A 21079-nucleotide genomic window follows, 5' to 3' on the forward strand; every position below is an offset into this window, starting at 1 on the left:
TGAATAGGCAGACACAAAAAGATATATTTGCTACTAAGTTGTCTTTAAAAGGTATTATAAAATCCATTATTGTGGGGAAATAAGGCATTCCAAATTAGTGACCTGCCCTGCTAATTGAGATGATTTTTCCTCTTGCGCATTAAAAATCACACACATATTTTAGCAAGTTAAAAATAGATTACACACTTTTATGCCTCTGAAAGTGAGTAAATTACCATTTCCCTTTTGCTTAATAACTATGGATGATCTTTTATAAAAAAAAAAAAAGACAAAAAAAACTACCTTTATAGGAAATAAGAATAAAATATACAAGCAGAGAGAAGAAACAGTTTTTGCTGGTGAAATCAGAGATGAGTTCCTATGACAGGATAGTCACACAGCCTTCTGCACAATCTAGTAGTACTGTGTTATTCTCGGGAACTTAGTGATTATCACAAAATAATGTGGAAGTAAACTCTAAGAATAACTTGATGATATTCTTACAAAATAATTTATGTTCCATTGACAACTTACTTGTTAATGAGGACAAATAACCATATAGTGATCTTTTTTAGGTAACCATGTCCTTACTAAACAAATTTTGAAAAAACTATTTTTTAGAACAGGGATGGGGAACCTTTTTTATGCCACGGACCATTTGGATATTTATAACATCATTCGCTGGCTATACAAAATTATCAACTTAAAAATTAGCCTGCTATATTTGGTCAAACATTTAACTCACCCCTAATCCCTTGGCAGGACCAGACCAAATTATTTCATGAGCCTCGTATGGCCTACAGGCCAGACGTACCCCACCCCTGCTTTAGAAGAACATGGTAGAGACTCAGAAAAAATGGAATTGTGTTGCTAATTATGCTTTAAAATCATCAGTAGGGCTTTATTCTCCTGGAAAAATCTCATTATTCCAAAAACTAAGAAACATAATTTTAATCAGCAAAGCAATAGCTTATTGTAGAAAACCATGTGAAAGAAAAAACAAAAAAGAAAAGGAAAAGAGGAAGGAATGAAAAAAAGAAAGGGAGGAGAGAAAAGAGGAATGGAAGGAGGGAGGGAGGAAGGAAAGAAAGAAGGACCAAAAAAACAAAAGAAATAAAAAACTGTGATAGATATCCTTGTGGTAATTTTTGTTTGCTTGTTTGTTTGTTTTGCCTATTTTTGATGGTTTCCTCAGGATAAAGTATCTAGAAGCAGAATTTCTATGTAAATGATGAAAGATATTGTTAAAGTCTGATCTATACTATTAAGCTACTCTTCAAAAAGAATTCCCTTAGTTATGAGCATAGATACCACCATCTCACAAATCCGCCCTTATATTTGTAGTGGTTTTTTTTTGTTTTTTAAATCCTGTCTGTGTCTATGAGGTTTTTGTTTATCTTTCTTATTTGTTCATTTGTTGCTTTCAGTTTTATAGCCTACATATGAGTGAAATCATATAGTTCTTGACTTTTTATGTCTGACTTATCTCCAGAGGGATGGGATCGGGGGTAGAATGTCAAATATATAGAGATGGAAGAAGATCTGACTTTGGGTGGTGGGCACACAATGGAATATACCGATGAGATGTCATAGAAACCTATATAATCTTGTTAACCAATGTCACCCCATCAAATTTAACAAAAACTAATTTTAACAAAATCCAATCAAATTTCACCAATGGTTGTTATATAGTTTTAGTTTTCTTTTTAAAAAATTAATTATCTATCTAGTATTTAATTTTGACCTGAAGATTAAATATATATTTTCTCTCAAAATGAGTTAAACTAATTGAAAGGGTTAAAGAGAATAAAATGGGCAGAGGAAACTTATTGTGCTTAGCAGATATCTTGCAGAAGGCTGGCAGTGCAGCCTCGTTCACAGCATAGCCTACCACTGGACATCTGGCGCTGGGAGGAGCCAAGGACAGGACATGTCAGTCAAGCTCTGTACATCAGCAGAACTGCTTGCAGCCAGCAGAAGCTAATAAAAACCTGCCTCTTCCTTCAGTCACTGCTGATTCCTTTTTCGGACTCAGCCCACCTGCAGCCAGGTGCTTGAAATAAAAGCTCTTTTGATACATGCAGTGGTTCTCAACCTTCCTAATGCCGCGACCCTTTAATCCAGTTCCTCATGTTGTGGTGACCCCCAACATAAAATTATTTTCGTTGCTACTTCATAACTGTAATTTTGCTACCGTTATGAATCGTAATGTAAATATCTGATATGCAGGATGTATTTTCAGGGGTCGCGACCCACAGGTTGAGAACCGCTGCATTATGGCCTCATGTCATAGGTATGCAACCCCAGCCACCCTCCAAACCTTTCACTAATTTATTAAGTGGGCACCATTTATTGAATAACACACCTCTTCTCCCAAGAGTTCTGAAATGTCATCTTTACCATAAACTGAATATTTAGCTCTCATATTTAGCTGGGATTTTACTAGTATTCCATTGGTTGGAATATTCTTAATAAGAACTTTAGTATACACACACACACACACAATAAATGCTATCTCAGAGGAAATGGTGAGTTTTCTCCATTTTGCTTCTTGGGCTGTTTATTAGGGTCCTAAGAGCAAAGTAAAAGGTGTGCTTGAAAAAAAAATCAAATATGTTTTTTTAAATTTTAAAAATAATTTTATTATTGTAAAGACCTGTTCATTATTCTATTCATCCATACTATCTATCCTTTTTTCCTCAAAATTATCTTGCCTATTCTAAATTTTTTCATCCAAGGGAACTTCAATACATAAATTATAAACAAAATACTGTAATTTTTATTGGCATTGCATTAAAATTAATTTGAAGAAAATTGACATTTTTAGAACACCAGATTTTGTAATCCAAAAATTTGTAGAACTGCATAATTTTTACTGGGTTTGTTACTAGGTTTTTATTGTTGTTGGTAGTGGTAGTGATTCTAAATGGGTCTTTTTCCCTCAATATATCTTCTAACTAATTATGGCTAATTTAATAAGAAAGATTTATTGTTTAAATGCATCTCTCACCTTCTTTAAATGTTCTCTTCCCTCTAGTTTCTGTGATACTACTCTCTCCACATTCTCTATTTGTTCAGGCATCATTTGTCTTTGTTTATTTCAAAAATTATTTATTAACTACCTATGATGTGTTGACAACACAAAAGTGAATAAAGTGGGCAAGCTCCTAACCATTATGAAGCTTGCAGCCTAGAGAACAAGACATACTAGTACACACACACACACACACACACACACACACACACACACACAAACCCAGCTCCTATTATAGGCTCAACACATAAAAAGCACTCACTACACAGTGACTGAATAAATGAAATATCTACCACTCAACAAAGCAACAAATTGGTAAAAGCTGACCTACAATATAAAAAATGGAAAAGAATAACACTAAATCATATTTCAATATTTCACATCAATAAATAGGGTGCTCTTTATATATAATAAAAATTAATAACAATGAAGACAACTTTTACCAATTCAATGTTGCATTCCAACTAAACTACGATATTTTCTTAAATAGACTTGAAAGAGAATGTTGGCTTTACTCTCAATTCTAAACTACTAAAACCCAGAAAATAATTGCAAGTGGCAAGTATACAGATATCTCTAAAGGAAAAGAGAATTATCTAGACAGAATCATCATAAATTCAATATGCTGTAAATTTGACAAAACATAATACAAACAGTGTCAGTATACTTCTTGGTTCCCAAAATGTGTATTTTGCTGCCATAGACACTGTAAGCATTTCTGCTTGCTTCAAGCCTTTATCCCTGCTGGATCGTTAGCAGTCACTGCACTCCGAACCCATGCCATCGGAAAATAAAGGTAACGAAGTTTTCTTCATCAACAGCCTGTAGGCTCACAAAATTGAACCTGTTCTTTTATCTGCCTGTGTTCATTTAGCCCACCAAGCAGTCTTTATTAAAGTTGAGGCATCAGGCAGTCAAAGTTCATTAATACCATTTATATAATCTCTGCAGTTTCAATTAACTCAGCAAGACATTCTACTACATGATAACAGTCTCATTAATTCAATAAAATCCCATAACTATTAACAATATGGTCGATGTTAAACGGGGTGTCACCTAGTACAAAATAATAGCTTTAACAGCTTGTGATAAAACTCAAGGTTTTTTCTTAAATTTGATCTGGCTAAATGTTCAGTCCTTCTACAGAAGGTTTTATTTCTGTGTAAAAAAATCTATGAGATTTTAAACATGTACAGGGAGTAATTAAGTCTTATTAACTGATACCCAGAAGTAAGCTAATACTTTCTAATCCAATAATTGATAGACTTTGTCTAAATTATCAAGAATCTGATCTTCCTTATTCCTCTTTAGTCTTCCTTAAAAATGCAGAGGGCTACATATATCACAAATGATGGCATGTGCAGTTATTACGTTTTTGTTCTTTGTCAGTGGAACTTGTTTCCATTATTTTAAGACTTCTTCAATCTAGATTTTTCTTTCTCTAAAGGAAAAAGGAAAACAAATCTGTATTTTGGGATAATTTTATTCTGACTTGATTTGCTACCTAATATTTTACTGTGAAGTATTTTCAAGTATTCAAAAGAGGAGAGGAGAGGAGACAATGTGGGGATAGACTTCATTATAAAAGCCAACACAACGAGAAGAGGAGAACGGGAAAATAGAAATAAACCTGGGTCATTGATAAAGAGCCTGAGCTATGGAACTAATGCTGCAAAATCATTCTGCCCCCAGAATTCTTGGAAAGTATGATTCTAATATCCTTAGCGTTTAAGTCATTTCAAATGGGATTTTCTTTTATTTGCTTCCAAAAAATGCTATACTGATAGAGATTTAATTTCTCCCAGTCTCCCTTTCTGGTGTTTGTTTGTTTTTAGTGTTGTAACTTTGCATATAACTTCCAGATATCTTGCTTGGGAAAGCCTTTCCTACACAGATTGTAAAAAAAATTCTCCTAAATTTTTCCTGGTATACTTGTCTAATTCTTGTTTTTACATTTATATCTTTACTACATCTGGAATTTGTTCTCCAATAAAAGTATAATTTAATCTTTTTTCTAGATGGAAAGCTAAATATAGCTAGTCAATAAAAATGTCCTATCTTATCATATTACGATTGCATACATAACTAGACCCATCTTAGTTTGTTCCGGTGATCTACTCTCAATTTCCATACTACCGTCACAGTGGTTTGATCACAGAATATTTATAGAAATGTTCCTATCTCCCTTTGCCACTCTTCTTTTCCCCTAAATTCTCTGGCAACTCCGATATAGTTAATAGTAATAATAAACCTATATAATAAAAGGCTAATATTCAAACCAACCAAACAGCGGAATGACCGGTCGCTATGACGCACACTGACCACCAGGGGGCAGACACTCAATGCAGGCTCATGGCTGGTGAGCACAGCGGCAGTGGCAGGGGCTCTCCTACCTCCGTGGCAGCGCTAAGGATGTCCGACTGATGGCTTAGGCCCGCTCCCCATAGGGCGGACATCCTCCGAGGGCTCCGGGACTGTGAGAGGGCACAGGCCGGGCTGAGGGGACCCCCCAACCCAAGGGCACGAATTTCGGGCCTCTAGTAATAATAACAACACCACAACTACCAACATGCAACATGAACGCTTAGTGAGAACTAGTTATTTTTAAGTCTACAAAGTTAATGCTATTATTGCACTCCTCTAATAGATAAGGAAACTAAGGATTAGAAAAGTTAAGTAAGTAAATTGCCTATGTAGCTAGTAAATGCCACGTGGAGCTGAGATTCAAATAAAGGGATATGCACCTAGACAAGTGCTCTTAATCAATTAAGCTACTTTACGTACATGAAATTTAGTGTAAAGCTTTTTGGCACTAAATTTAAAATAAATGTGTCCAGTTTTTTAAAAATCACATCTCTCACTTAGATTATCACTGTAATGATACTATATTTATTCATCAATCTGGTAAAAAGTTTATTTAATGTCTTCTCATCTAAAAACATGTATCACTTTTCTGTTTATTCAAGTCTGGCTTTATATACTTTAATTCATTTATAGCTTTCTTCATATACCTTTTTTGCCTATATTAAATTTATTTCTAGATTATTTTATAGTTTGGTTGGCATTGTGAATGGGATATATTTTTATCCATTTCCCATTCTAAACAGTGGTTTATATAATGCAATTGTATTTCATAGAATTACCATGTAATTAATATAAAGACATATTACTAATAAAAAAAGACATATTACTAATATTAAAACTAAGATAAAATTAGTTCCTTTGGGTATTCTATGCACTCAATAACAAATGTATTATTTAGGACAAGTGTAATATGACTTGGTTGATTATCTTTAAATGGATCAAGTTTTCTTCAAATTAAATACACTGCTTTTACTATGTGAATATTTTCTGTTATATTACACTGAAATTAGGTGGTTGTTAAGTGGACATGTCATAACTTTTTATTGTTAGAGAATTTATTAATTCAGTTTGAATTCCCTCTTGATGCACATTTTGAGAAAGACATAAAATATTCAACTTGATGTATTCTTTTTTAAATTTTCACCCGAGAATATGTTTTTATTGATTTAGAGAGAGAGGAAGAGAGAGAGAGAGAGAGAGAGAGAGAGAGAGAGAGAGAGAGAGAGAAACATCAATGTGAGAGAGTAACATCCATCGGTTACCTCCCATATGTGCTCTAACCTAGGTATGTGCCCTGACCAGGAATGGAACCGCAACCTTCAGGTATACAGGGCAATGCTTCAACCAACTGAGCCACCTGGCCAGGGCTCAACTTGATGTATTTTTATTGGATTACAATAAGTTCAAGAGAAACCTAGATATTTCCTTATATATTAAGTAAATAATTTACATTTCAATAAAAATAATCCAACAACTTTCTTTACTTTAGTAATGGGAATGAATCAAATATCAGGATCAGAAAGAATATTATATAAATTTCAAAAAATTTAAAGGAACTTTCTGAAGTTATATTACTGGTAAGTTTTAAAGAGTAAAAGGATACTTTATTTTTTACACAGCATGTTGCATATTTATAAATGCTGTACATAGAAACAATATTTATACATACAACTCTGAAAAGTTTTATTACTAGATTGGCTTCAGAGATGTTGTTTATAAACAAACTCCCAAAAGTTGAAAGAAAAGATTGAATGCCTTATAGAAGACAATTTGGTGAAATGTCTTATAATAAGGAAGAAGCATATGTGCCTCAATGAGCTTACTTTTCTCACCGTGCAGCTGACAAGCAGCCCTTTGATTGCTGTACTATTATGACACAACTCTGGATACAATAAAGGCTACATTATTGCTCTATCATTTGTCAAGCTGTATAGAAAATTTTGAGTCAATGGATGCCACCTGTACGATATTTTCATTACCTGTTTATAAAGCAACTGCTCGTTTTCTCTAGCATAACAGAAAAGAACATCTGTAAGAATTTTTCTCACATTTTCTTGTCGGAAAAACTGCATTTCAGGAAACCTGGAAAAAGAAAAGACAGAATTGAAATGACTAGCACAATTCTAAGAATTACCTCAAACTCTCATCTCTGAGAGGTACAAGGATTGCTTCGGGTTTTAGTGCAAGTCTGTATTTGCCGTGCAACTTATGGCATTGATGGGACTTATATGTTCAGGAAAAAAGGATGAGAAAATGGAAATTATAATATCACAGAGGGAAGCAATACCCTTCAACATCTAAATATTTCAAATGTTTTCCATATGCTTAATGTCACCACATGGTGAATACAACAATTTTTAAGCAAAATGAATTATAATCTATGTATTTAGGGTGGGGGAGTGGTCTGTTTTAGTCCATTTGGTTTATAGGACTAGAGTGTGACCTTATTATTAGCAAGTCTTTAAAAAATCTTTTTAATGCAAATATCACTTAAATTATTTTACATGACCACATTGCTAATTTTATCTAATTAAAATGTAGACTTCAAATGGAACAAGTTAGTCAGTATTGCTTTTAGTGGTTCTCAACCTTCCTAATGCCACCGCCCTTTAATACAGTTCCTCATGTTGTGGTGACCCCCAACCATAAAATTATTTTCGTTGCTACTTCATAACTATAATTTTGCTACTGTTATTAATCGTAATATAAATATCTAATATGCTATACGTGTTCTCTGATGGTTGCGACCCACAGGTTGAGAGCCGCTGGCTTAAACAGTCTGGATCAAAATGTCTACCAGGTTCTTTGAGGTCATGTAAAATAGGAAAGGGCAGACTATAAACTTGAAAGGAACTTAAACAGTTGTTTATAAGACAAAATATATAATCACAATAAGCCATAGATCAAATACATAGCAATGCAATGTACAATCCTATATAATAAAGATGTAATATGCAAATGGTTGTTACACTGTGAAGCATAATGACCGACCACATAATGACAGGATCACGGATCAGTAGGAGGGTGGGGCAGTGAGCTACAAGCAGGAAGCGGAGAGCTACAGGAGGGCAGCAGCAAGCTACTGGCTAAAAGCGGGTGGCGGAGAGCTACAGGAGGGGGCAGGGCAGCAAGGTATGAGGCGGGGGCAGGGGGCAGGGGAAGATACAGGAGGGCAGGGCAGCAGGCGGAGAGCTACTGGAGGGCAGCAACAAGCTACTGGCGCACAGATTCGTGCACAGGGCTACTAGTGAATATATAATGGAAGGGGGGGTGTCGTTTAGAAGTAAACAGTCCAATGGATTCGATCACAAAAGGTTTGAATAAGAATTTTTAGAAAAGGAGGAACATCAATGGAAAAGGTAACCAAATCAGAAGAAAATATATGAAGGCATAGACAGCACAGAGTATTCCAGGTGTACAGCTCAATATGGTAATTAGTCATCAGAAAGAACAGTACACCAAGTATTGCCAGTTGGGAACAGGAAAACAGTGGGGCAGGATTGGAAAGAGCTTGAATTTAAAATTGAGGAAATGCAACAGAGTGACTCTGTTTTTTTGAATAGGGAAATAACAAAGAAAATAGCATTTGAGCAACTCTACTAAGTGGGAATAATCTTTAAGGAACAAAGATTACAGGAAAGAGAAAAGCACATCATAATAAAGTGACACAGGAAAATCACAAAACTGAAAGGAAAAGCCTGTGTTCAAATTCATGTTGCATAATTGCTAGCTGTGTGATCTTGGTAAGGGACTGCCTCCTCTGTTAAGGAGGGACAATAACACTGACCTTGAGATCAAGATAAGATATGTGAAAGCACCAAGAACAGTGCTGGGCAAGTAGTAGGTGTTTGGAAATCGAGGTCTTTACTAGTCTGAGTACTGGTGCTGTGGGTGATGAAGACGAATGTGGCAAAGAGAATGTGTGAGAGACTGGACAGGAAGAGCACTGCAAGCATGGAGGCACAGGACATGGAAACAGAAAAATACCCCTCATGAGTCTTCTTAAGAGCATTAATGGTGGTTTGATTTCAGATTAGAATGGTTTTTGGACACTTCAGCTGTTTTATGCTTCTTCCTAATCCTCTTTTGGAGTTACCACTTTCTCTCATGTCTAGGCTGGGTTCCTGAGTGAACTATGCTAGTGGTTCATGAAGCATCTCTTTTCTGATGCTAATCTACACTAATAAAAGAGAAACATGCAAATTGGTGTCACTCTGCTACGCCCAACAGCCAATCAGAGTGACTACGCAAATTAACCCAACAAAGATAGTGGTTAATTTGCATATGCAGGCAAGGAGCGAAGACTGAAGACAGCATAGAAGGAAGCCAAGCACAGCAGAAGGGAGCAAAGAGGCGGAGAAGGGAGGGAGCGGAGGCAGCGGAGACAGGAGAGAGCGAGGCAGCGGAGAAGGGATTGAGGCAGCGGGGAAGGGAGCTCCCTTTTCTGCTTTGCTCCGGCCGCAAGAAGCCCTATTCTTGCAGGAATAGGCCTGAGGAAGCCTTATTTTTACAGGAATCTTCCTGCAACGGGCCTCTAGTTTTTATAATAAATTAAAGCCTATTTTATCTTCATCTGTTCATTTGACTTTTGCTTGAAACTTCTTTTGATGTGCAACCGTCCCAAGAAATAGATATTTGATCTTTTCTCTAGCAGCAAGGATGCCTCCATTTTGGGGGCCAATAATGAACAACACATAGATCTGAGCAAGATTACTTCACATCTCTGCATAAACCATAATGTGATGCCCTCCAGACAGTCCCTACGCAGGATGGGAGCTCAACTGCAACAAGTGACCGTAGCTGCTAAATAAGGGAAAACTAACCTGAACATAGATTCAGAGAATATGTATCATAGAAGTCAAAGAAGTTCCAGAAAGATGTCAAATGCACCCAAGTAGGAAAGAAACACAAAAATTTGGGACAAACGAAAAGTTGCCAAAGCCCTTAGAAAGTCAAATACCCCAAAATAATCAAGAAAGGTAAGTAGTTAATAAAATAAAGTGTCGAGAAATTTCTTGGAAAAACTTAGTCACTAAGTTAAAACTAGAATAATCCTTCTGAGAGGCTCCATGCCCCATGATTAAGATCATGTGGCTAAATGATTTTTGGTGTCCGTTCCTTAACTATTCTTTGCAAATTATCTATGTACACTGTCAAAACTAAATTCTATGTAGCTGCTACAATCTGAATGAATTATGGGAAAAGAGTGCTAAAAACTACATTTACTTAGTAACAAACACCCATGAGTTATATAGTAAGAGTTTAATACCTAATTGCTAAAAATGTAAATTACATACCAATTCTTAGTTTCATTTAAATGTCTACTATCCACTTGCAAGATTAAAAACCAGAGATCTACAAGAATTAAATTGCAGGTAGGTAATTTAAATTACCCACTCTTAGCAAATACCCAATAAAATGAAAATGTGTATTAGGCAGACATAGCATCCCTACCCAATAACACACCATCTACAATTCTACTCAACAATGCTAACGTGTCCATTTATGAAGTTTCATGACACCCTCTTTATTTAGGAAAGCATGATTATTCTCTAAATCCTGATGAAGAATCCATAGCATCAAATAAGTAAGGTAGAAAGATATAGAAAAGTTCTGAAAAAAAGTTTCTAGTATTTCAGAATTTGGAAAAAGAACTTACATTCAGACAAATTTTAAAATTCAAAAAGTCTCTGAAGATAATCCAGCTAAACTCAGAAGTTAACAACTAAGTGCACTAAAACAGAGAGATTAATACCTGCCTCAATGCATCTGGGTAGATAACAGGGTAGCAGTACTTCCCAACTGCTTCATTAATCTATATATATAAAAGCCTAAGCGACTGAACGATCCAAACGACCGGAATGACTGGTCACTATGACACGCACTGACCACCAGGAGGCAGACGCTCAACACAGGAGCTGCCCCCTGGTGGTCCACTGACCAACCTGTCCTGGTGGCCCACCAGCCTGATAGCAGACACTCTCCCTCAGTAGTCCTGCAGGTCCAATCTCCGGAAAACAGTCCAGGCACTGATGGACCAGCGCCACCAGCACCATCCTGACGGCATTGCCGGCCTCCTGGAAGTCAGCCTTGGGCACCGGGGCTACTTCCCCTCCCTAGACACTCCACAAGGAAGAAACAATATAAAAGCGGCCACCAGGAGGCTCCCAACAACCAGCGTGAATGTCAGAGGGACAGATCCGGATTCCTGGCCAGCAAAGGCGTTCCACTGCTCACCTGGAAGGCCTATTGCATTCCAGCCCCCCCACTTGGCTTGGGACCCCATCTGTGCACAAATTCATACACTGGTCCTCTAGTCAGTTATAAATGAGTTGAAGATATATATTCATTTACGTAAAATTCCATGAGTTTAGAGTTAGCTACAGAGAAGAACCAAGTTCATATGTTTAATGAATATATCTGAATAATAAAATATTCCCTACAACAAATACTTGATTGTCATATTATCAGGCTTCAAACAAGAAGACATACCATATTTAAGAATCAGAAATAAGAGGAAGAAAAGTACAGTGAGTAGCTTTTCTAGGAATAGTAAAAATGTTTTTGTTGATATGTTTTAGGTTTCAAAAGAACTTCCCTGCTGCTAATTACATATCTAAGCTTTTTTTACCCTGTGGTATCTGGTATTGATTTAGGACTGGTGAAATAATTTGAACATTAGTCTAATCCAAAAACCAGAGGAAAGGCAAATCTCCTTTGAAACAATGATACAAATCAAAGTATACAGATCCAACAATTGCTTGAAAAATCAATAGTGTGACTCTCCATTTTCACGAAAAAAAAAGAGAAATTGTAGTAAATTCAGTAAAGATAAAATAGAGAAAAACATTTAGAATTAAAACTTTATTAGTTTATGATTCATGCAAGCCAAAATATCTGATAGAAAAGTAAAAGGTGATGGGGGAAGATCACACTAAATTGGGACTGAAGATAAGTGCTGTTATCAGAAAATAAAAGTCCAAGAAAAGTAATTTCTGCATTTGGCCAGAAAATGAAGATGATAAATAGATGAGGGTGAAACTCTGATAGAAAAAAAGAATGAAAAGTTAAATTAAAGTATTCCATGATGAAATTTAGACTCATACAGTGTAGATTCTTACTTGATGGGAAAATAAGCGATGTATTAGTTGTAGCTCAGTTGATCAATATTTGAAATACAGCAGTTTCACTCTCCGATGTGTGAAGGAACTTAATTTTAGTCAAATTTTACATACTGCAAACTAATACCAACAGATATAAAAGTATGGCGTGTTTTGTTTTGCATCTTGAAACAACCCAAAATTTGTAGGCAATATACTTTCCATTATAAGTTTGTTTAAAATATCTCATTATGGAAGAGTCAAATATTTATAAATATTTGATTATAGTAGACTGAACCCCAAGATACCCATCATCCATCTTTATCACTAACAAATTCTTGTTTTATATCTACTCATCTTGCTGCCTTCTGAAGCGAATCTGAGACATCACCACATCTTTAAGAATTGCAGAGTCCTCTCTCAAAGATAAGGACTCTTTAAAAACATAACCACAGTTGTATTATAACCACATTACTAGTAAAAATAATGTAATAGTTAAATCAAGTATCTAGTCAATGTTCAAATATCTCTAAAAATTTCAGTTTGTTCAAATCAAGACTCAGGAAATATCCATGCACTGCAATTTTTTGACACTTTAACTCAATAAATTTGTCCTTTTCTCTTTTTTATAAGAAACCAGGTTCTTCATCCTGTAGAAACTTCCCACATTCTGTATTTTATTCATTGATCCTCCATTTTGTTATTTAATCCATTCTTCTCCCCCCATTCTATATAATAAAAGGCTAATGTGTAAATCGACCAAACGGCAGAATGACCGGTCGCTATGGTGCACACTGACCATCAGGGGAAGGCACACAACACGGGAGCTGCCCCTGGTGGTCAGTGTGCTCCCACAGGGGGAGCACCACTCAGCCAGAAACCCTGAGCAGGGGTCATGGCTGGCGAATGCAGCTGTGGTGGCAGGAGCCTCTCTGGCCTCCACAGCAGCACTAAGGATGTCCGACTGTCTGCTCCATGGGGAGCGGGCCTAAGCAGAAAGTTGGGCATCGCCTAAGGGCTCCCAGACTGTGAGAAGGCACTGGCCGGGCTGCGGGACACCACTACCCCTTACGCCCCTGAGTGGATGAATTTTGTGCACTGGGCCTCTAGTATTTCCTATAAACTGGTAGTTAGGTCTAGAGATCTAATCAGATTCAGGCTCAACTTTCAACAAAGTTCTTTATGGGCAGCACGATGGTTTTAGTACATGTTTACAAATTGTTTGGCATGCTTTCCATAAAAAGTTGAGTCAAACTCCCCTCCATTTGAATATGTGCTGGCCTTCATGATGGCTTCTTCCAGAGAATGCAGCATAGCGTCTGCCTGGTTCTCCATCTGGACACATCCTTGGAACCCAGACACCATGCTGCTAGGAAGAGAAGCAGCTACATGGAAGGGCTGTGTAGATGTGTTGGAGCCATAGCTCCAGAGAAGGTCTTTGCTGAGAGCCAGCTTCAACAGCCAGCCATGTATGTGAGCAAGTATTCAGAAATTCCAGCCCCTAACCTTTAAGCTGGCCTAGCCAACACCACGTGGAACAGAGACAAACTGTCCTGCTCACACCTGCCCAAGTTATAGATGCATCAACGAAATAAATTATGCTGTTGTTTTAAGCTTTGGGGTGGCTTACAATGCAGCAATAAATAACTGGTGTAGTCGGTGTGTACAATTCTATCAGGAGGCATGTACTGTTAACTTATCTCTCCTTTTATGATGCTGGCAACCACGGATGAGCATTGCCTAGGTCCATTAATTCACTAAAGGTAATAAAATGGTAAGACTATGATTTTATCACTTTTCCTTTATTATCTAAAATACATATATAAATAAAAATTCCCCTTCATCAATGTTTAGTTACCCTTAAGTATAGATCATCATAATTTTGGAAAATTTTATTGATTTCCAATAATTTACTCATAAATACTTGTGGACATAAAAGATCTATAAATGACAGAATGGCCGCTAATTCTGTCACAAAAGTTGTTTTATGACAACCAGACTATTCGATTTCTCTTTCGGATACGTTTTCATGTGACTGTAGAGTATGGGAATGAATCAGGAAGTGAGAGATGGAGGAGGACTAAACAACAACTCTAGAGCCCAAAAACCAGGATCCCAGGTACCTGATGGGAGTTAACTGGAAAGACATTCAATAAAGCAACTGTCTTCATAAAACAGAAAGACAATAAAGGGAAGCCAGGCAAATATCTGGCTGTCTATAAGGAAGAGTTTCTCAGACAACAAAGAGACAAAAAGAGTATTTCCTAAGCAAGAAAAGGGTTAAGAAAAGAGTGAAATGATAAAGGGCTTTGTCACTGCATTATAGTACATAATTAGGTAATTAGAAGTATTAAAACAGACAAAGCATTGGGCCCAGATGAATTACTGAAGATGCAAGTATTCAATAAGATGCCCCAAGGGAGAAAGTAAAGCCCTTGGTGAAGGTTTATAATCATGCAGTAGGACAGAGAAGCACAGAAGGACTTGGAGGAACAATAACTGATGTTATGCCCATACTTCAAAAATAGAATTCCAGAGCAAGCATTCATCCAAAATTTAAAATGAGTGGATGAAAACTCCCTAGAATACTATTAAACACCAAGATAACTACAATACATTACTCTGGTTTATTGTTTGTTATAGGAAAGCTGAGAAATCAAGCAAAAACCATACAGGAACAGTTTGATATAGAATGAACCCACACACTCCAGACCCTTTTTCTTTCTGTGCTCCCTCTACTTTGGTTGGTGATTTCACCGTTCTCCCTATTCAAACAAATCTGCTTTCTTGTCATCTCAGGCGCACAGCTGGATTTAATTCCCCCGTGTCCTTTTCAGGTAGCTGTGGCCCTGCCTCAGTGCTAGTCAATGGAGTGAGAGTAGAAGTGATGTGTAACCCCCAAACTCATCCCAAACCCCAGTGAGGGCCCATAGACCTTTCCCCTTACAGCTGGATAGAATGGAAAAATGTCATCTGGGCGGCCTGGGAAGCTACATGTGGATTGTGGTATTTTAAAAATATATCTGAAAATTCTTGGATCATTTGGTCTGGGGAAAGTATCCCCTGGAGACGGACACTTAAGCAGCCCCATGGAGAGACCCACATGGAGAGGAAGCCATGCTGGTCCTCAAGCCTGGTCAGGCCTTTCAGATGACTGCAGCTCCAGCTGAAACCTGACTGCAATTTCTTGATACCCCTAAGCCAGAAGCTTCCAGCTAAACTGCTCCCAAACTCCCGACATACAGCAAGTATGAAATAAATAATTATTGTTTAAAGTTACTAAGTTTTGGTTGACTTATATAGTAGCAATAGATAACTAACATAGGTTTTGATACCTGAAATTGGGGTATTGCTAAAAAGCATAAGGTATGTGATAGATCTGTCTATGGAACTGAACAGAAGCTCCAAAGACCTTGCATAAAGCATCAGTGAAAGACTAAAGGGTGTGAATGAGATTGTTAGCAAAAGACAGACACAGCCCAGGAGGAGCTGGCTGACAGAGAAGGCTTAAATAAAAGTGGGGTGTGGACGAAAGGGGCCACATGCTAACCTGACAAGCTCAGGGAAGGCCTGCATGGTGGTCTTGCAAACTCAGAGACCTAAAGTAACCACAAAGGATGGTCTGAAATTAAACTTTAACTAAAAGCAGTTATGGTGGGCAGTTACATCCTAGGCCAGTATCTTCACTGACAGGGTCCAACCTTTACCTTAACTGAGCCTATCTGTCTTTTTGCATCTATGATAACATATTCTTGAAATGTCTGCGTAACTTGTAACTTCCCTTTTTCCGGACCCCTTGGGGGTCCTCACAACCTAATGTGCCTGGGTGCCAGGACAGATACCACAGATTCCTTCATTGTTATATTAATTGTTGACTGTTAACTATTCTGCACCCATCTAAGTATGTGTCTATCATTTTACTTTTTATCCAATCCCAGAGGTTTCCACCCTTTGCTTTCTCCCATCTCTCTAATCTATCACCAATGGATTTCATGAAACCCACCTATGACCTCTCCTTTGATTGCAATGTATAAAAATAGATGAAAAAAAACACCATTCTCTGGAGCATTATCCCAATCCGTTGAGATAATGCTTCTGGGCAATTGTCGACAGTTTGGCTCAAATAAACTCACAAAAATTCTTTACAGGTTTGAATGTTTTCATGTTAACAGGGGAAAACATACAGGGAAAACATCCCTTATTATGTAGTGGCAACGTGGCAATCCTTAGTTAAAAAGAAAATAGAAAACATACCTAATAAACTGGGGATCTAACTAAGGAGCAATCCAGCCGGAGTGTTGAAGGTGCTGCTTGGTTTATACCTGTTACTTATAATAGAATGAAAGAAGCAAAGGAAGAACTGCACAACAAAAAGGAGCTAGGACTTGCTGGGTTTAAAAGAAAACATTTTCTTATTCTCAGCCTCTCTAGTCAGCATTTTGTGCTAATATTAAGACACTGCTTTTGGGCAAATATTAAATCTAAAAACAAAATTAAGGTTGTGAACGTAAAATCCTTTGTTAAGATCTCAGTAAAGGGATGCCCTAGAGCAGCGGTCGCCAACCTTTTTTGGACCTCACAGACCACCAGTGGTCCACGGACCACCAGATGGCAACCGCTGCCTTAGAGAGCCTTTCTGTCTGACAAGATGCCCTGATGCCCTGTAACGATTTAAAAAGCAAGCCTCTCAGAGCCTTCAGCACTTAGATGTCAAGGATGTTACTAAACATCCAACACCGCACCCACAGCTGCTCACAACAAAGTATTAATTGGTCCATAATGTCAATAATCCCAAGGCTAAGAAACTCTGCATTAGAGTACATGAACACAGAGGGCAGAAACAGCATCTATTTATTTAATATTTAATTGCCACCTCCTTCTGAATAAGATTTGAGGTAAGTCACTCATGTTTCTGTCTCCTGTTTTCTTCTCAGAGTGCTTTGCATACAGAAGGTATCTGATAAATTGAAAAAGTGCTGAATCCAAGTAAACAAGGTTGACATAAAATATGATAGAGTAGTGAGTAGTAAGACCTAGAGTTCAAGGTATTATTTCTATTTTGGCCATTAACAAGTTATATTTTCCCCAGTCATATTCTTTCTGAACTTTAACTTTTCACATTTGCAAAACAAAAGGATTTACTACTAGATGACTACCAGTGACACAAATGCCTATTATGGGTGCCAGGCATTAGGGAAAATGAAGATACAAAACATAAGAACTAAGAACTCAAGAAACCTAGGAGAGAAAATAGACATTTTACAGATATTTCTAAGGAAAGAAAATTAAAATAAAAATGTGTATGATCTATAAAAGAATAGAAGAGACACAACTTCTTTATGAAAATCCTTAACTTATAGCACAGTAGCTTATACAGTAATTTCTCAAATAGTATTTGTTGAATGAATAAATAAATTGACAAATCTACCAACATATAAACCAATGAAAAATGAAAATTAAATCTATGGACTGAAAAAAAATCTATGGACTGAAAAAAAAAATATATGGACTGAGGGACTGGAGGTAGGGAGCTGAAGTATAAGAAAAGTCAGATCAGAGCACTGCAGTCTGTTTCTGTAGTTAAAGACAAGAGAAACATATAGCTTTCATAGGCCAAAAACTGGTGGCGAACACTGATTTTAAAAAGGCAAAGGAAAGAAAGTAGGAATCTGTTGTGATGATAAGTGGTAGAATATAGCTGAGGAGGATCGCAGAAAAATCTCCAAAAGTCTAAATGGAAGGTAGGAGTTCGAAATCACCAGACAGGTGAGAAGATGAAGCAGAAGGTTCGGATAGCAGGAGATATCAAACAGTGCAGGAGAAAGGGCAAGTGGGGCTGGAGTTTCAGGAGGTTGTATGTGTCACCATGGAAACAGAGGCTTCCATCAAACATTCTTTCTAGTTCTCCAATGCCCTGAGTTACAGGGCAAGCCCTCTCTCCCACTGACTCCCCTTCTCAAAAATGCCGGAAGCCTTGCTGCTTGACACAGTCGCTGCAGAGAAGAAAGATCTGCACCGCCGACTCCATCCGCACCTTTGGGAACCCCTGGACCTGCTGGGGCTGGACCCCAACACAAAAACAACCCACTTTTAATTCATAAAGGTGAAAAATCAGGGAAATATATAATATACAGGGTGTCCCCAAAAATGTATACATAATGTCTATAGATTCTATTACATTTTGAAAATGAAATGTATTTTAAGCATTGCCTTTATAATAATTCAAAGTGTGTATCCATTTTGGGGACACCCTGTATGTATGTGTATATACATACATACGTATTTTAAGTGAAACACTCATTTACCCTTGAAGTAATAAAGTTGTTTCAATTCCAAATCTGCATGAAGTTCTCAGAAGGCTGTCACTCTGTGGACTGGCTATGCCTATCAGGACTATTTCAGGATGAGGCACTACTTTACCGCCTCGCACACTTTACTTTTTAACATTCGCATCATCAATATTGAGCCCACAACTATAAACAGTGCTAAAAACATGGCTTAATCTGAAGCAGGGGGATCTCAACAGCCAACACTCTTCTGGTCAGCAGCTCGGCTGACAGGCTGTGCCGCTGGTACTCGTACCACTGCTCCCAAGTTCTGAAGACTTGGAGCCTCAGGATGCTAATTAAGCACTACAATGCACAGTCTGCAGCAAATATACCTAGGTTTTCACTCAAATACTAATTTTTTTCAAAAATATTGAATATTCCATAAATTGGAATAAATGTGCAGTATGAATGTGCATGCTTAAGTGGAACAGAAATGGGAAAAAATACACATTAAAAACAGAAGCAGTACAGGAAAATACATATTTCTAAATAAATACATGCAGCCGTAATAATCAATATTTTGTTGTTACCTTAAATGTTGTCAAATGAGGAAGGACTACAGGCCATTTGACAGAAGAATTGTTTCTTATATTCCTGAAAATCTGTTTCCCCCTCTTTAATATTTAAGAAACACACACACAGGTTGCCGACAGCTCTCAGAGCGCGGCTTGTGTTGTAGTTTTCACTTTCTCGGCTGTGAACAAGTGCATATGCGAGGGCTGGTCGTGCATGCACAAGCGTGTACTCTGCCTGCGCTAAATAAAACCACAACACAACACCAAGTGCATCCACTCGTTCGTGTGTGCCTGCAGTCCACCTCGAGGAGACTGAAAATATAAATACAAGCTGCTATTTTGGTGCGATCACACGAAGATGGCAGCTTGTGTGTTTTTTTCTCTCTAACATTTTAACACTGGGCAGATTGTCTGCATTAACACACACCCAAATCAATTCTGCTCTGAAACTGCTTATAAAATCTCCCTTCCCAGAGGAATTTCTTCTTTATTTAAGTAAAAAATGGGCTTGGAGGAAGCTGTTTAGAGATACCAACATTGAGGACACCTTCCATTTATAAAGTGTGACAATCTTGTCACTTTACAGAGTACTGACAGTATTCCTCCCAACATCGGAACTATGCAGAAGATGCACTTTAAACAAGAAAAAAAATCAACAAGTTCACTTTGTAAAAGCACTTCTGTATGTCAGTAATACAGAAGAAATTTTCAAAGTAGTCTAATTTTAAGCTGCCTACTATAACATAATAACTAAAATTGACCAAAAACTCAGATAAGACTTGTATACTACAAAATTCATGGTTTCTTAAGGGCAGAGAAAGGAAATAAAAGCAAATATTTAGCATAGGCCACATCTAAAAGTTCACCATCAATAAAAAAGAAAATGCAGACATTCATATCATATACTGTACAAAAACATAACATTAGTTCACCACAGTGCTGTCCAACAGAACTGTCTATAAAAAAAAATGTTCTATATCTATGCTGTCCCACACAATAGCCATTAGCACTTGAAATATGCCTACTATGACTGAAGAAGACTTCATAAAAATGTTTTAATCTTAGTTAATTTAAATTTAAATAGTCACATGAGCCTGGTGGGTACCAAATTGGAGAGCACACATCTATAGTTTTATAGAGAATTTCAGCGATTACTAATGAAACCACAACATATCAAATGAAGAGCTAAAAATAACTGAGGAGAGACAGTTGCTTAAATAGATTGTCAGAAACTTTATGAAAACTATAAACAAAAGGAAACACTAATTTGAGAAAGTTGGATCTTTACAGATCTGACCATAATATAGAGATTAAGTAGGAAGGAATGGATTTAACTGATAAATGAGCTGCCTGAAGTGCTAACTGCAATAACCCTACAATAATCAGAAACAAAAGACCAAACATTGAAGGTGAAGAGTAGCACATCCAATAGGCAATCAGATAAACTTTTAAATAGAGTCAAAGTTATAATGATAAAAGTAAGTTAAATAGTTTTAATCATTTAATTGAAGGAAAAAGGAGAACACATCTGAAGAAAAGAAGACACTATTTGGCAATGGCTTATAAATATGTTAATTTGCAAATGATGTTATAGACACTATAAATATACTTTTAGAATAGACCTTGACAGACCAAATAACAGACTTCTATGGCATCTAATATGGAAATGAATTTTATTTCAAACTCATTACTTCCCATCATCTTAAATATTACTGTGTTTCATCTAATGTTTCAGCCTTTGAAGCATGGCAAATTGGA

General features: G+C 37.0%; 1 protein-coding gene across 7 annotated transcripts in view; it reads right to left on the reverse strand.

Moving 5' to 3' along the window:
- TBC1D5 (TBC1 domain family member 5) overlaps positions 1-21079 on the reverse strand; it is a 450518-nt gene that overhangs the window by 156627 nt on the left and 272812 nt on the right. For all 7 annotated transcript variants that reach the window (XM_036332709.1, XM_036332707.1, XM_036332712.1 and 4 more), the window contains one exon: positions 7357-7459. In XM_036332709.1, the coding sequence (XP_036188602.1) occupies positions 7357-7459 (103 nt within the window). The remainder of the gene's footprint in view (positions 1-7356; positions 7460-21079) is intronic.

Source organism: Myotis myotis, unplaced genomic scaffold (genome assembly GCF_014108235.1).
Source record: "Myotis myotis isolate mMyoMyo1 unplaced genomic scaffold, mMyoMyo1.p scaffold_m19_p_13, whole genome shotgun sequence".
Classification (NCBI taxonomy): domain Eukaryota; kingdom Metazoa; phylum Chordata; class Mammalia; order Chiroptera; family Vespertilionidae; genus Myotis; species Myotis myotis.